A 13,795-nucleotide genomic window follows, 5' to 3' on the forward strand; every position below is an offset into this window, starting at 1 on the left:
CAACAAGTGGGGGCCCCAAAACATCTAAAAAAAAAAAAAAAAAAAAAGAGCTAATGCATATTCTTTATAGGGAAAGGGAAAATCATACATTGGGATTGTACATAAGTGTTTACTGTGTTAAAAGTAAAATATTCTACAGATTAATCTGTTGAAGGGTTATGTCTGACCCCTAAATGAAAATATATGGGTGCTTTAATATGGTACTGTTAAGGAAAATAGTTAAATATTTATAGTCTAAGGCAGTAACAAAGCAGAATAAACATAAATGGTTGTTGGAATGCTGATATATAAGAGGTACATGTGATTATTTGACTAAAGTGTAAGAGTCTTGATTTGTTCTTGAGAACATATATAACAACAAAATAGCAAAGAAAAGCACTTAGTGTTGATCTTTTGAGACTTGTATGTTTTTAACAAAAATATCTATCTAAAAAGGAACAAATCCACTTTGCTGTACAGCAGAAACTAAAACAACATTATAAATCAACTATACTCTAATAAAAATTTTTTAAAAATAAAAATAAAAAGGAGCAAATTGAGTTTATTTTCAACATCTCCTTACAAATACTTGTTTTACACTGAAGGAACTTGTGTCCTCATTTAAATAAATTTTCCTACTGACTCTTGGTTTCTTTTTCTGTTTCTGACTTTCATTTAAAAATACGCAACTGTATTCATAGTTAAGTTTGTAAAATATCAAAGGAAGATCTTGAATGAGGTATTATTATTGAGAGGCATTGTAAAATAGAAACAACACACACTATACATAGAATTTTGCATTCAGAACTGCTTTCAAATACTGATTTATTACTTGACTAAGATGCTTGACCTTGGAAAAATTACTTCTCTAAGCCTTCTGTACTCATATATAAAATTGGGATATAATAATCTACTTTATGAGGTTGTTGTGAGAATGAGATTTTGTATTTCAGTACCCATTTTATAGCAGGGCTTCAATAATAGCTAATGTTAAGTGGAAATATAACTTCTCAGTGAAGGTTGAGTCCATCATGCCCACAAGGGGGCAGTAGTGACCTTCATTTTATAAACTATCAACTGTTGTTTAAAATCACTGTTAATCAGAATATTCACAGCCATTTGGATTTGTTGTGGTTCAGGCCACACTGATTAGAACAAGTGCTTTTTTAATCCAAAAGTTTTTAGAAGCCAATAAAGTTATATGTTCACAGACACGTATTGAATAAAAAGAGCTAGAGTTAAGTCTTTAGTCTAACTACTGAAATTCTCCAGATTCTTATCTGGAATGATAAGCAAAGTTGAAGACATTCAGGATAGAGATTCTTAGTCTTGATTCCCATGGACCTATATCATGCTTGTGTTGCTTTTGGCAAACCTACTCTTCTTTCTCTCTTCTGTATGTTGACAAAGGCAAATTGAAATTGCTAAACCGTCACATAATTAGAGCTGATCTCTCCAGTGTCATCTTACTCATGAAGCAGTTCTACCTAGCTATTCCCCTTTAGGGAATTGACCTATCTGATGCTTAATCAGTTTAGATAAAAGAAAGGGAAAAGTTATAAGACAAATTCAGGTTGTGTTATTGAACTGGGTTAAAGGATTTTCTTTTCCTGAATGGTGGGGCAGCCCTCTTGTTTCCCATCATCCAGTAATATTTTTAAGAATTAACTGAAAAGACCTTAAAAAAAAAAAAAGAATTAACTGAAAGTATCATAGGATTATCATTTCGGTGGATTTTTTTTTTTTTTTTTTTTTTTTTTTACTGCGCCCCACACCATGTGGGATCTTAGTTCCCCGACCAGGGATTGAACCCATGCCTCCTGCAATGGAAGCCCGGAGTCTTAACCACTGGACCGCCAGGGAAGTCCTTGGTGGATATTTTTGATACCAAAATCCAGATTATAAAGTTTGCTTTCAATTTTCCATTTGTGACTTAAAGGTATCAGTCATCAGTGCCACCATCAAACTGCAGTGATTTGGGAAGGCAGACTAATTTAAACATTAATCAGAGCAAAACAAAGTTATGAAGATGAATTTCCTGTTTCTGTAGAATCATAAGATGCACTCCAAAGTTAAATATAAATTGCCTTATATTGGTTCATAAAGGGTACAGGCTTTGGAATCTAATAATTAGGTTCTAATCTGGGCTCTGACATTTACTAGCTGCATGACCCTGGGCAAGTTACTTAATTTTTCTGGATCTCGTTTGCTGAGGTTGCCTAGCCAACCATAGCACACTACCCTAAATCCTGGTCTGAAGAGCTTATTTATTTATATAAGCCACATTCTGAATAGGTAAAAAGTTGTCACTAACAATGCCATTTCCCTTCCAAAAACAACAGCAACCATGCACATTTCACTTTATTTGATGTGGGGGTCTTATATTAAAGAGAATGAAGGAATTAACATTATTTAACAATAAAGTACTTTATTTTCCTAGAATTCCCTGGGATAAGTCTAAAGAGGTAATTTGCATCATCTCTTCAGTTTCAACTGTATATGTCAGAATACTAAACCTAAGTTTTCACGTATGTTCTTCATTTTGCTATTGAGGGGAAGTTGGGTGAGTCATTATGTTTGAATCAAAGGGAGAGCACCCTTAGGTTGGAGTCATTTTATGCTAAGAAGTATATAATGCCTTTCTCATGAAGCATTTCTACCCAGGTATTCTCCTTTAGCTTGGTGGCCTACCTGATGTTTGTCCTAGAACTTTAATTATAACAGCCTTGCTTGTGTGTGTGTCTGTGTGTGTATGTGTGTGTTTTAACTGTGGTAAGATAATAACAGCCTTTTTTTTTATTGTTAGTGACTTACTGTCACATATATTCCAACCTCCATGAGGCATATATCTAAAAATTGCTTATTCCTTGTTTGTTTCATCTGTGAGTTTTATGTCAGCACTTGGTACGATAGTCTGAGTGATAAGAAAAACATGAACTAAGCAGGAAAATTAGGGTATAGGCTATAGCTGAATCTTGCTCTTACTGAAGTCATTAGATAGACACAGGCTCCTTTCTAGAGGTCAAGCACTGTGTTCTACTCAGACCATTTGGTTCCCTGAGTATTTCATGAGAAATTAAAATAAGGATATTATTACTATCTCTACCCTTATCTTCACTCCCACAGTCATCACCCAAAAGCTTTGATTAAGATAGTTTGCAGCTATGTGCATTATACAAGTAATCCACCTTTTTATGGAAATATCTTCTGAAATTTAAATTTATAAACCAGTTAAACTAACTAGATTAATATATCAGAAAAGGACTTTAAGTTTTTTTAAAGTATTTTATAGATAATTGACTTTTTTTAAGCATAGTAGTGGGAGAACTTAAGAGTACATTTAGGGCTTCCCTGGTGGCACAGTGGTTAGGTATCCGCCTGCCAATGCAGGGGACATGGGTTCAAGCCCTGATCCAGGAAGATCCCACATGCCGCCGAGCACCTAAGCCCATGAGCCACAATTACTGAGCCTGCGCTCTAGAGGCCTCGAGCCACAACTACTGAGCCCGCGTGTCACAACTACTGAAGCCTGCACACCTAGAGCCCATGCTCCGCATCAAGAGAAGCCACCACAATGAGAAGCCTGTGCACCGCAACAAAGTGTAACCCCCGTTTGCCACAACTAGAGAAAGCCCGCGTGCAGCAATGAAGACCCAATGCAGCCAAAAATAAAATAAATGAAATTAAGAAAAAAAAAAGAGCACATTTAAAAAGAAAATAGGGCTTCCCTGGTGGCGCAGTGGTTGAGAGTCCGCCTGCCGATGCAGGGGACATGGGTTCGTGCCCTGGTCCATGAAGATCCCACATGCCGCGGAGCGGCTGGGCCCGTGAGCCATGGCCGCTGAGCCTGCGCGTCTGGAGCCTGTGCTCAGCAACGGGAGAGACCACAACAGTGAGAGGCCCGCGTACTGCAAAAAAAAAGAAAAAGAAAAGAAAAGAAGTGTATCAGTCACATTTCAGTCAGGTGACAAAGCTACATATGGTGTAGTTTTATTATATATAATTTTATTATAAATATATCTATTTTATTATACATATATAATAAAATATATATATATAATAAGTATATAATTTATAAGCTTATAAACTTAATTTGTAAACACTTTTTAGTAACAATGGAGTAACTACTATGAGGAGAGGAGAACTCAGGAATAGGCAGTAAGGGGAGCAGCCACTACTTCTGTATGACAAAACTTAATCTCATGCCAGATGACAAGAAATATTTATGGGGTCCAGCTTCAGTATCACAAGATACGGCAAAGAAGGGTGGATTTGCAGCCAAGAAGCAATTAATTCACAACTGGTACAATAAGTATCTCTGAAATTATAGTGAAAGACTTAGGGAAATGAAATTCATGTTATAAAAATTTGATTTATGCAAAACTGTTGAGTAATACTTTCAGTTCATAAAGTTAGGAGTGTCTATTGCCAGATCTAATACACTTCCCTCTTGGAACTTAGCTGTAAGGATATCACACAGATACAAGAGAAAAAGGTTATGAGCAAATTGTTTTTGAAAAGCACATCATGACATAACTAAAGTAGGTAAAGTAGGTAATTGTTTAGCCTTTGACATTCAATATATGAAACTTCAGGTTTTTAACGTTCTTGCACTTGAGGTCAGTCCTAGTCTTCTCACCTCTCTAGCTAATGAATAGAAATAGCATGGTTGAATAAAGTCCAGGAGGGGCCTATTCCCTCAACACTGCTTAGTTTGGGGTGAGGCATGCTTTGTACCCTTACTGCCTGCTGCCAAGGAGAGCTCTGCATAGCCAGCCTAGGGAGTGGGTGGCACTCTTGCTCTGTTAGCTACTGATGCTCAGCATTGGCAATGCCAAGAGAATGATCCAATGAAGGGAATGTAGTGTGGCCCTATACCAAGCATATTACCTTAATCCACTTTAAAGGGAAGACTTTAAACCTTAAAAGAGTTCTAACACCATGATAATTGGTTTTTGTTAAGTTTGTATTAGAGAGCAAGATTAAGCACATTAGAGTGAAAAGCTGAGGTTTTGATTTAATAAGCCATTTTTAGTTCATCTCAATTTATTCTCTCCGCTGGACCTCATTTGCCTTTTTTACCGAAATAGGTGACCCCCATGCCTCCTCAACAGTACACTTCTCAAATTCTACCACCTCAGTGCTGGCCACCCTTGCAGCTCTTGCTGAGGCATCAGCCCCCCTCTGCAACTCACACAGAGCCACAGGTAGGTAAGGGATATCTGCTGGGTGAATCACCATTTCTTCTTTTGCTTTTGAATCTCCAGCAGATTTAATTTACATGAAATGTTAAAGAATTATGGTTAGAGACAGCTAGGATAAAGGGATATAGAGTCATTGAGCATCAGAAAGAAAAATCACTAAGTGATATTATCAGTCAGCTGAATAATATCAGAGAATGACTAAGTTATTCCTTTGTAGTTTTGCAGCTTCAAGTTTGTTTATCCTGACTCCAGTTGCATCAGATTGAAATGTTTAGTCTTAGATTAGCAGAGTTTTGGAAATACTCTATGTTATGCTTTGTCTGATGCTATCATAGAATGATTCAAAATAGCAGCCTAAATATCTTGTATTAAAGCATCAAAATACATGGGACTGCTACCTGGCTCATTGTTATATTCTTTGTACCTCAGGTTGGCTTGCTTTTATTTTCACTGGAGATGTTATTTTGGCATTTCCAGTGGATTTGTGAAGATACATTCTGTATAGTGCTCTTCTTATTTTAAAACAGAAAGGTTGGGGCTTCCCTGGTGGCGCAGTGGTTGAGAATCTGCCTGCTAATGCAGGGAACACGGGTTCGAGCCCTGGTCTGGGAAGATCCCACATGCCACGGAGCAACTGGGCCCGTGAGCCACAACTACTGAGCCTGCGCGTCTGGAGCCTGTGCTCCGCAACAAGAGAGGCCACGAGAGTGAGAGGCCCGCGCACCGCGATGAAGAGTGGCCCCCGCTTGCCACAACTAGAGAAAGCCCTCGCACAGAAACGAAGACCCAACACAGCCATAAATAAATAAATAAAGCAAAACTGTCAACAAGTAAAAAATAAAAACACAATTATAAAAAAAAATAAAAAAATTAAAAAAAATAAAACAGAAAGGTTTCAGGTCACTTAGCCCGAGCTAGTGACCCACAGGGAAAAGGCTTAAGGCTTCATATAGGTAGGGGACAAATAGTCATAGGTAGGGCTAAATAGTCATTTAGGAATCTTTCTGGAAACCTCTGGCAGTCTGCTCCATCATAAATGAAAGCAGATTGTTGATTTCTTTCTGCTGTTGACACTTGGATGCTGAGAACATTCCTCCAATCCTATTTTTCCAACTGACAGCAATCATAAAGATCTCTACTCAGATGTGTATGAGTGAACAGCATGGCAGAGGAAAAAGCAATGTATTAAACTTGTGCTTGTTATTCTTTTGATTTGTTCTTTGATGTTGGGTAAATCATTTAACTTCTCCAGGTCTCAGTCTCCTCAACTCTGACATGATGGTTAGATTAGATTACCTATCAGGGTCCTTTCAGCTATATCATTTAACTGTTCTTTGTTTCTGAGAGGTGTGGATGCTCATTTCCACTGAACTGCCTGAATGTGTCTCATATGGATAGTCCCTACCCCACTTATTGCAAAGTTCTATTTGTGACTCTTTAGATATAGAAGTTTCATAGTGGTAGGAGCTGTTTCCCCTTATAGTTATTGGGGATACTGACTAACCAAACTGAAAATCTTTATTCAACATGATACATGTAAAGCTCTTAGAAAGGTACCTGGCACATAGTGTCATTGCTGTTAATGTTATTATTGATCTGTCAGATGAGAGAAGCCATCTACTATTTTTGTCTATCAGACTTCTTCAGTGTTTTGACTTCTTGACATATTATTTTGTTAATTCACTATTAAATGCCTTTATTTCTTATAGAAATAGATCTCTATAGTTATTTTTCTAAGCTCTCTAAAGTTGTTTAGACTTTCAAGATGCTTTCTGAAAAAGGAGTTCTGAGATCAAATATGTTTGGGAAACTCAGCATATCTTATTTTATATTAGAGAGTCGCAATGCTCATTAGTCTATTAGGGTCTCTGATACTTCCTACAAAATAAACAAACACAAAAATTTAAGCATATTTATTTATTTTATTATTATTTTTTTTGCGGTTTGCGGGCCTCTCACTGTTGTGGCCTCTCCCGTTGCCGAGCACAGGCTCCGCGGCCATGGCTTACAGGCCCAGCCGCTCCGCGACACATGGGATCTTCCCAGACCGGGGCACAAACCCGTGTCCCGTACATAGGCAGGCGGACTCTCAACCACTGCGCCACCAGGGAAGTCCCTGAAGACATTTTAGAAAATACTGTTCTAATGCATTCCCTGTTTTCTTTCTTTTTAAAAAAATTTTTTTTTTTTTTTTCTTGCGTTATGCGGGCCTCTCACTGTTGTGGCCTCTCCCATTTGCGGAGCACAGGCTCCGGACGCGCAGGCTCAGCGGCCATGGCTCACGGGCCCAGCCGCTCCGCGGCATGTGGGATCTTCCCGAAACGGGGCACGAACCCGCGTCTCCTGCATCGGCAGGCGGACTCTCAAGCACTGCGCCACCAGGGAAGCCCTAAAAAAAATTTTTTAATTTATTTTTATTTATTTTATTTTCGGCTGTGTTGGATCTATCATTGCTATGTGCGGGCTTTCTCTAGTTGTGGCGAGCGGGGGCTACTTTTCATTGCGGTGCACGGGCTTCTCATCGCGGTGGCTTCTCGTTGCAGACTATGGGCTCTAGGCTCGTAGGCTTCAGTAGTTGTGGCACACAGGCTCAGTAGTTGTGGTGCACAGGCTTAGTTGTTCCGCAGCATGTGGGATCTTCCCAGGCTTGAGCCCATCTCCCCGGCATTAGCAGGCGGATTCTTAACCACTGCGCCACCAGGGAAGCCCTCCCTGTTTTCTTTTCGCCTCTGACTTAGCATTGTTTACAGGAGCTTGCTTTTGTGAACTGTTGAATCTGACTTTTTTTTTTTTTTCTATCCCTGATATTATCAGTTTTAAGGGGGCTGAAATTACCATACTTCTATTTTTTTTTTTAAAGCTGAAATGTTATGTTTCCTTTTGTCATCTGTAGCTAATTCAGAGGAAATCATAGAAGGAAATTCTGTTGACTCATCAATCCAGCAAGTGGTGGGGAGTGGAGGCCAGAGGGTCATCACCATAGTGACTGATGGAGTCCCTCTGGGTAATATCCAAACTGCAATCCCTACTGGAGGCATTGGCCAGCCATTTATTGTAACTATGCAAGATGGACAGCAAGGTGAGTTATCCCATTTAGACAATTGTTTATTAAAAGATACTTTAGACACTCAACACATCTCTAAAAATGAGGCATTAGGGGGACTTCCCTGGCGGTCCAGTGGTTAAGACTCTGCACTTCCAGTGCAGGGGGCGTGGGTTCGATCCCTGGTTGGGGAACTAAGATCCCACAGGCCACGTGGTATGGCCAAAAAAAAAAAAAAATGAGGCATTAGGGCAAGTAGTGGGAATGGGAGAAAGCCAGATGCCAGATGGGACAAAGAAGCTCTGAAAAAGGAAAAGAAACAGAAGCCAGGCTGGCAAAGGCTATTTCTCCTAATATATATAAAATCTGTGAGTAAAACCAATAATCTGGTAGAAAAAAGAGCAAATAAGAAAATACTGATGGTTCTTAAAAATAGGAAAATACGTTCAACCTACTTCTTTCATGCAAGAGAAATATAAATAAATACTGCAGCAAGATACCATTAAAGCACTATAGGGCTTCCCTGGTGGCGCAGTGCTTGAGAGTCCGCCTGCCGATGAAGGAGACGCGGGTTCGTGCCCCGTTTCGGGAGGATCCCACATGCCGCGGAGCGGCTGGGCCCGTGAGCCATGGCCACTGAGCCTGCGCGTCCGGAGCCTGTGCTCCGCAAATGGGAGAGGCCACAACAGTGAGAGGCCCGCATAACGCAAGAAAAAAAAAAAAAAAAAAAAAAAAAGCACTATATTGTCAAGGGTATGGGGAAACAGGCAGTCTTATAAATCACTGGTGAGAGTGTAAATTACTGCATCCTTTGAAGAGCAAATTGTCAATATATATCAGTATTGAAGATGCATATAACTTTTGGCTAAAAAGTTATTTTTCTATGAATTTATATTCACACACACAGAAATGACATATATACTAAATTATTCATTACAGCATTATTTGTAATCATCAGAGATTACAAAGAACCTAAGTAGAAGTCATTAAGGAACTGGATAAATAAATTATGATACACACCACCCATGCAATGGAATACTATGCAGCTATAAAAAAACAATGAGGAAGATTCTTGTATACAAGTATGGTCTAATCTCCAAAATATATTAAGTGACAAGAGCAAGATGCAGGGGTGTGTAGAGTATGCTACATTTGTATTTTTAAAAAAGGGAAATAAAAAAAGGAAAATATATGTATATTTGCTAATATGTTCATAGACTATCTCTGGAAGAACATTCAGAAATAACATTGATAACATTGGTTCCCTTGTGGCAGGGCACCTGGGTAGCTAGGGATGGATAGGAAGCTTTTCAATGTATATGCTTTTGTAGCTTTTAATCTTTGAACCATGTGAATGTATTACATATTTAAAAAATACATAAGTAAATTTTTTTTGATAAAAGAAAGAAACTAATCATTACAACTTCATTTCTCAGGAATACTGAAGGTTGAAGAAGGAGGGTTGGTATAATTACCTTTTGTGTCATCAAAATTTTGATTTGGCCTAAATAATTATGGGGATTTTATAATTTTCAAATTATTTGAATTGATGGATCCTTGCAGTATGGGAAAAAACAGTAGAAATTAAACCTTTATAATTCGGGCTTTGGTATCATAAGTTCTTGGAGTTTATTTGAAAATATACCACTGATATTTTTGTGGACATGATTATCATTTAAAGTTTTGGGGGGCTCATTGAGTAAGTGAGAGCCTCTGCTTGTAATGGAGTTAAATAAATGAGAACGAAGTTGTTTTAAGGAAAAAAATAAAATTTGAGGCTTTGCCTAGATAAACTACACTACTTTTTTTTAATTTTTAAAAAAAATTTATTTATTTATTTATTTATTTTTTGGCTGCGTTGGGTCTTTGTTGCTGCATGAGGGCTTTCTCTAGTTGCGGCTAGCCGGGAGGCTACTTTTTTTTTTTTTTTGCAGTACGCGGGCCTCTCACTGTTGTGGCCTCTCCCGTTGCGGAGCACAGGCTCCGGATGCGCAGGCTCAGCGGCCATGGCTCACGGGCCTAGCCGCTCCGCGGCATGTGGGATCTTCCCGGATCGGGGCACGAACCCGTGTCCCCTGCATCGGTAGGCGGACTCTCAACCACTGCACCACCAGGGAAGCCCTCTCAGGGACTACTTTTCGTTGCAGTGTGCAGGGTTTCTCATTGAGCCCGGAGCACGGGCTCTAGGTACACGGGCTCAATAGTTGTAGCTCATGGGCTCTAGAGTGCAGGCTCAGTAGTTGTGGTGCACCGGCTTAGTTGCTCCACGGCATTTGGGATCGTTCCTGACCAGGGCTCAGACCCGTGTGCCCTGCCTTGACAGGCGGGTTCTTAACCACTGCGCCACCTGGGAAGTCCACTACACTACTTTTTACAGATGCATTTAACCAGGCCCAAAGAAGGAGAGCTGAAATTTTGTGAATTAATTGTAAGAAATTTTTAATCCCAGACAGAATTTCCATTTCCACTTAGCAGATATCCAAGCTGCTTTCTACTGCTATCAGTTGATGAGTGTTCAAGGAATACAAGCTAATGTTAAAATCAACCAAACCAAATAACTAGGTAAACCTGCTTTAAACAAAAATCATAATGCATCCTAAAACCCAAGTATAATTTTAACTTTTTATTTTGAGATAATCATATATTCATTCATGTATAGTTGTAAGAAATAATACAGAAAGATCCCATATACCTATCACCCAGTTTCCCCCAATGGTAACATTTTTTATAACTCTAGTACAATATTACACACAGGAAATTGACATTGGTACAATCCACCAACCTTACCGAGATTTTTTCCAGTTTTATATGCATTCATTTGTGAGTTTGTGTTCTATGCAATTTAATGCATCAGCACCACCAAAGTTGAGATACAAAACAGTTCCATCACCGAGATTCCTTGTGCTACTCTGTATTCCTTGCGTTATAGCCACTTCCCTTCCCACCTCATTCCTAACCACTGGCAACCATTAACTAACTCATCTGCTCTCTATCTTTATACTTTTGTCATTTCAAGAATGTTATATAAATGGAATCATACAGTATATAGCCTTTTGAGATTGGCTTTTTTCTCTCAGCATAATTTTCTTAAGGTCTATCCAAGTTGATGTTTGTATCAATAGTTCATTTCTTTTTATTGCTGAGTAGTATTCCATGGTATGGATGTACCATCGTTTGTTTAACCATTTACCTACTTAATCTGTCTCCAGGTTTTGGCTATATCTGAGTAAAGCTGTTATGATCAATCGTGTACAGGTTGTATGGGAATATAAGTTTTCAATTTTCTGGGGTAAATGTCCAAAAGTAAAATTTCTGGGTCATATGGTAAATGCATGTTTACTTTTGTAAAACACTGCCAAACTATTTTCTACAGTGACTGTACCATTTTACATTTCCACCAGCAATTTATGAATAATCCAGTTTCCCACATTCTTGCCAGAGTTTGGTGTTATCACTATTTTTTTTTTTAATTTTAGCCATTTGGATAGGTGTGTAGTGCATCATGTGTGTTGTGTGCATATGTGTGTTGACCCTTTTCTCACTTACCTATGAGAAGAGAAATAGTTAAATTAGACACAGCTAATGGCAAACTGCTTTCATGAAAGGTTTCTCAAAACTCTTATTTAAGATATCAGACCTACTTTAGATAAGTTATTCCTGCAGAATTGTAAGCTAAGTGGTCACAGCTTCTCATCTACAGTCAGACATTTCTATATAAAAGCCTCAGAGTTGGGTCTTAACTGCATGGCTTCCAAACCTGCAAATCTTCACCCTTCCTTTCTGAGGTCTTCTTAGTGCCTCTAATCTTTTTGGTTTCTCTCTGTAAAGCCATGCCTTGCCTGTTGATTCTAAAATCCAAAGAGATATGAACAGTGAGATATCAGAGAATATATTTCAGTTTAGATGATTTTTTTTTTTTTGGCTGCGTTGGGTCTTCATTGCTGTGCGCAGGCTTTCTGTAGTTGCGGTGAGCGGGGGTTACTCTTCGTTGCGGTGCACAGGTTTCTCACCGCGGTGGCTTCTCTTGTTGCAGAGCACGGGCTCTAGGTGGACAGGCTTCAGTAGTTGTGGCTCACAGGCTCTAGAGCGCAGGCTCAGTAGTTGTGGAGCACGGGCTTAGTTGCTCCACGGCATGTGGGATCTTCCGGGACCGGGGCTTGAACCCATGTCCCCTGCATTGGCAGGTGGATTCTTAAGCACTGCGCCACCAGGGAAGCCCTATATTTTAGTTTATTGTCTGATTCAAAGTAAGCAAAGTCTCTTTGTTTTACTATGTATTCATCACCTCCAATTGGTGTCCTTTGGCTTATAGTTTTAACTGTACCTGCTGGTCAGGTTGCAGAGGAGACTGTCATTGAAGAAGAGGCAGAAGAAGCAGAGAAATTGCCACTGACTAAGAAACCAAGGATAGAACAGATGACAGACAGTGTGGAGGAAAGCAAGGTAATGTTTTTAGCAGTGGTGGAGAGAAGAGAAGGTAAAGATTCAAAAGCCAGAACTTTCAAGGCCCATACCCTTCTTTTTTGTCTACTCTCAGGAATTCTTACCTGTGGCGGTTTACTTTTACAGGAAGGCACTGAAAGAGAGCTACTTCAGCAGCAACTCCAGGAGGCTAATCGAAGAGCCCAGGAATACCGACACCAGCTCCTAAAGAAAGAGCAGGAGGCAGAACAGTACCGCCTCAAGCTAGAGGCCATGGCCCGACAACAGCCCAATGGAGTTGATTTCACCATGGTTGAAGAGGTGGCTGAGGTAGATGCTGTAGTAGTTACAGAGGGGGAGATGGAAGAGAGAGAGACAGAAGTGACTGGGGCAGTAGGGACCACAGAGCCTCATACTGGAGTTTCCATGGAAACTGTTTCAACTTAATGTGCAAGGGCCACAGCTTGTGCTGTGTCCATCTTTTTCCTCTTTTTAAAAGAAAACACAAAGAACAACCATTGTATAAAAATTAAGAATGTCCTAAAGAAGAAAACTATAGCAGGGTACAGAGTTTGGGCTCAGGAAGGCTCTCTATGCAACTGGAAAATTCAAAGCCAAATTTAGGGAACAAGTCTTCTGAGGGACCAAAAGAATAAGGACCAAATTTCTCAGCTCACATCATTGCTTGAAGCATAGAGGTAAAAGAATGCTGGATGTTGCAGATTGATTGTTTTTTAAATAACTGACTTTCTATCAAAAGATTTTAAAATAATATTCCTAATATGGACACAACCAGAGCCTTTAATATTATAGTTGTACCATCAAGTGACCTGAAACTGCCTTAGATTTATGATGTGTACCTGTTAGAGGAGAAACCTAATTGTAAGGAGGGATTCGATGCAAGTTTTGGGGAAGAGAAAGAAATATATTCCACTTCCGAAGGAGCAGGCAGGCACTCCCCACTATCCTGAGTTAATTTCACTGAAAAGAAATGTGTGATTGCCTGACTAAATTTGCATCCATTGTGTGTCCATAGCTCAGATGCCAGTTTAAGAAACTGAAATAGAATTTTTAAAAACTGGAAAGGAGAGAAGTGTATATAAATCCAAAATCCTCCAGGCTGTGCCTCTACAATGCTGGAAAGTGG

At 39.4% G+C, this 13,795-nt stretch overlaps 1 protein-coding gene across 1 annotated transcript in view; it reads left to right on the forward strand.

The window, feature by feature from the left end:
* The window catches only part of GABPB2 (GA binding protein transcription factor subunit beta 2), a 23,739-nt gene extending 10,100 nt beyond the window's left edge, over positions 1-13,639 (forward strand). Inside the window, exons 6-9 of the mRNA XM_007460248.1 lie at positions 5,070-5,186; positions 8,077-8,262; positions 12,539-12,669; positions 12,796-13,639. Of these exons, the coding sequence (XP_007460310.1) occupies positions 5,070-5,186; positions 8,077-8,262; positions 12,539-12,669; positions 12,796-13,095 (734 nt within the window). The 3' untranslated portion in view covers positions 13,096-13,639. The remainder of the gene's footprint in view (positions 1-5,069; positions 5,187-8,076; positions 8,263-12,538; positions 12,670-12,795) is intronic.
* The last annotated feature ends 156 nt before the right edge of the window (positions 13,640-13,795 follow it).

This window comes from Lipotes vexillifer, unplaced genomic scaffold, assembly GCF_000442215.2.
Source record: "Lipotes vexillifer unplaced genomic scaffold, Lipotes_vexillifer_v1.1 scaffold209, whole genome shotgun sequence".
Lineage (NCBI taxonomy): Eukaryota > Metazoa > Chordata > Mammalia > Artiodactyla > Lipotidae > Lipotes > Lipotes vexillifer.